General features: G+C 38.3%; 1 protein-coding gene across 1 annotated transcript; it reads left to right on the top strand.

The window, feature by feature from the left end:
- Positions 1-542: 542 nt before the first annotated feature.
- On the top strand, positions 543-902 carry LOC145007047 (uncharacterized). The gene has a single exon (XM_078966050.1). The coding sequence runs from the start codon at positions 543-545 to the stop codon at positions 900-902; it is 360 nt and encodes a 119-aa protein (XP_078822176.1).
- The last annotated feature ends 1871 nt before the right edge of the window (positions 903-2773 follow it).

Genomic DNA, 2773 nt, shown 5'->3' with positions numbered 1-2773 from the left:
TGTTATAGGACATAATGAACGTTTTCGAGCTGTTAAAGAAAGGTTTCACCACTCCATACAAACGATTCATCAATGTTTTCATGAAGTGCTAAAAGCAATGATGTGTTTTGCAAGAGAAATTAGTGTACCAACATCTTCTAATACACCAAGAAATCCCTCGGAACGACATAGACGGCTAAAAAACATATTTCCTGGAGCATTAGGTGCACTAGATGGAACACTTGTACACGCAGTTGTGCCCGTTGATGAACAAACTCGCTATAGGGGAAGAGGAAAAGGTTAATTTTATCAAAATGTAATAGGAATTTGTGATTTTAATATGATATTCACTTTTGTATGGGCTGGATGGGAGGTGTAGTACACGATTCTAAAGTTTTGAAAGAAGTTGTATTTAATCCGACTTCTGGATTTCCATTGCCTCCACCAGGTTTGTCAGTTTTCTATAAATTTTATTATCTATATTATTTATATGATTAATTTGTCACCCATCTACATATAAATATTACCATTGTGATGCCGCATACACGAATACACGTGGATTTATGGCTCCTTACCGCAATACTAGGTATTGGTTAGTCGATTTTCGAATAAACAGAGCTAAGGAAGAAAGGTTCATTCATGCTCATGCACAACTTAGAAATATCATTGAACGTGCTTATGGTGTATTGAAGGAGAGATTTCCAATTTTAAAACGCATGGCTCCTTATCGTTTTCCAGTGCAAAGAGACAGAGTTATTGCCTGTGTCACGGTCCATAATTTTATAAAGAAATACGATATTCAAGATGACCTGTTTACGAACTTTGAACAAAACGCTATGGTTACTACTAATGTGGGAGGTGGAGGAAATGAGGGCCAAACATACAAGGCATTGAATGGGGTTCAGAAACCGTTGAGTATATGATTACTTTGCGTGACTAGATTGCTAATCAGTTACTTTCAAATGGTTCACGTTAAATGATATACTTTTTATTATGTATGACATTGTGTGTTTGTGTTTTCTATTACACTTTGTATTTGGATTTTAAATTATGTATCTTTATTTTGGATTTTATGTGATAATTTTTATTTTTATAATTATTTTATCTAGCACAAAAGGACAACATAAGGATAATATGGTCATTTTTATCATTCAACATAACCAATCAGATAAATAATAAAACAACGTAAATTTATTCAGATGTGGACTCAGTTAGCATTTCTAACCCAGTCAGCTTCTAATGCAGTCATCTCTAACCCAATCAGCAACTATCAAATGACCCCTTAGTGTATTGAAGCCCAAGGTTAGTGTTATTGAATGATTGATATGCCAAATTTTAATACTCATTGTATTAAATCTTATAAAATGTTTAAATACTTGATGCATTGAATTTTATTGTTGGGTGCTTAGAGAACCTAGCCTTGACACTTAGCGTGTCAATACTAATGTGAGCGAAACAAAATGCTTAGTGCATCAAAATACTGTTAGAAGAGAACAATGCTTAGAGCATGCAACTGGACACCCAGCACATCAAACATCTTTACATGTGATCAAAAGAGTAGTTTTTAGCAAAATGCATACATTACATACCCAAAGCGAAATAGAAAAGAGAAAAAAAAGCAAAAGAAAACAAAAGGAAACTAAAACAAGCATAAATAACATTTTCATGCCCCAGGAGGGGTAGCACACGATGCCGGAGCATCTTTCTTTCATCACCATATCTTCACGCCCCAGGAGGGGTAGCATACGATGCCGGAGCATCTTTGTTTTCATCACCATTGTGTCCATCGACAATGACTACACCCACCATCACACCCATCGTACCTCCACTAGGACCTTCATCACTCACTCCAATGTCGCGATCACCATCATACTCAACATCCTACCCATCCTTACTTAGATCTTCCTCGATCCCCTGCATAGTTTCATCCCTTTCAATCACCATACCCTCTGGGGTACCTTCTGAACCTGAGAAAGAACACAATTCCTGGAGGCCCCCAATATCCAAATCTCCCAAACCCAATAAAGATGCATGATCCATACTCACAAATGACAATAAAGCATCGTTCACACTAACCACCGGACCACTGGAGGAAAGACAAGCACTAGCATCCTCAGACCCAACACCAGCAGTCACTTTCTGAACGGATTCAATCCCAGCTACAAAAGCAGCATGTCAAATGAGACTTATAGCATTCATGAAATCCGGATGCTCAATCAGCTTGTCCACAATACGAACGACACCCACACGTACTAACCAGTCCAAATCCCGGTGAGAAGCGCCCACATTTGGTTGCAAAGAAGAGATTAGCTTGTCACGATCAGCAACATCACAATCAAGACTCTCAACTTGAATCATCAAACCTTCGTTCACTTGGGTAAGGGAGTCAACTTTGGATTCTAAAGCGGCTCTAGGATCGTCAAGGGTAGCCTTCTCAGACACAAGGAGTTGACATCTTTGTTCAGAAATCTAGAGATCTTCACCAAGTCCACCAACGCGACACTCAAGACCTACCACACACGACTCGGATGTGGCATCTGTGGCCTCCATTTCGCTAAGAGAGTGGATGCGTCGAGAGCCTACCGCAAGGTAAAACTGATGGGTTTTATACAAACAGTGGTATGTGTGCATGCAACCCAAGATTTGGATCTATGTTTTACTATTAGATACACAACATAATGATCACATAAAGAAACCCTAATGTGGTCTAATATTTTTGAAATTTACCAAGAAGGATAGATCACATACCTCTTGTTGTTATATTGCAATAACAACTCAAATCTTCAAACCCTAA

Source organism: Lactuca saligna, chromosome 7 (genome assembly GCF_052625555.1).
Source record: "Lactuca saligna cultivar CGN05327 chromosome 7, ASM5262555v1, whole genome shotgun sequence".
Lineage (NCBI taxonomy): Eukaryota > Viridiplantae > Streptophyta > Magnoliopsida > Asterales > Asteraceae > Lactuca > Lactuca saligna.
Note: the sequence above shows the minus strand (reverse complement) of the source record. Positions and strands in the feature narration are given on the sequence as shown.

What these genes read in the sequence shown, in the direction of transcription:
- LOC145007047 (XM_078966050.1), top strand. Translation starts at nt 543, where the DNA reads ATGGCTCCTTACCGCAATACTAGGTATTGGTTAGTCGATTTTCGAATA.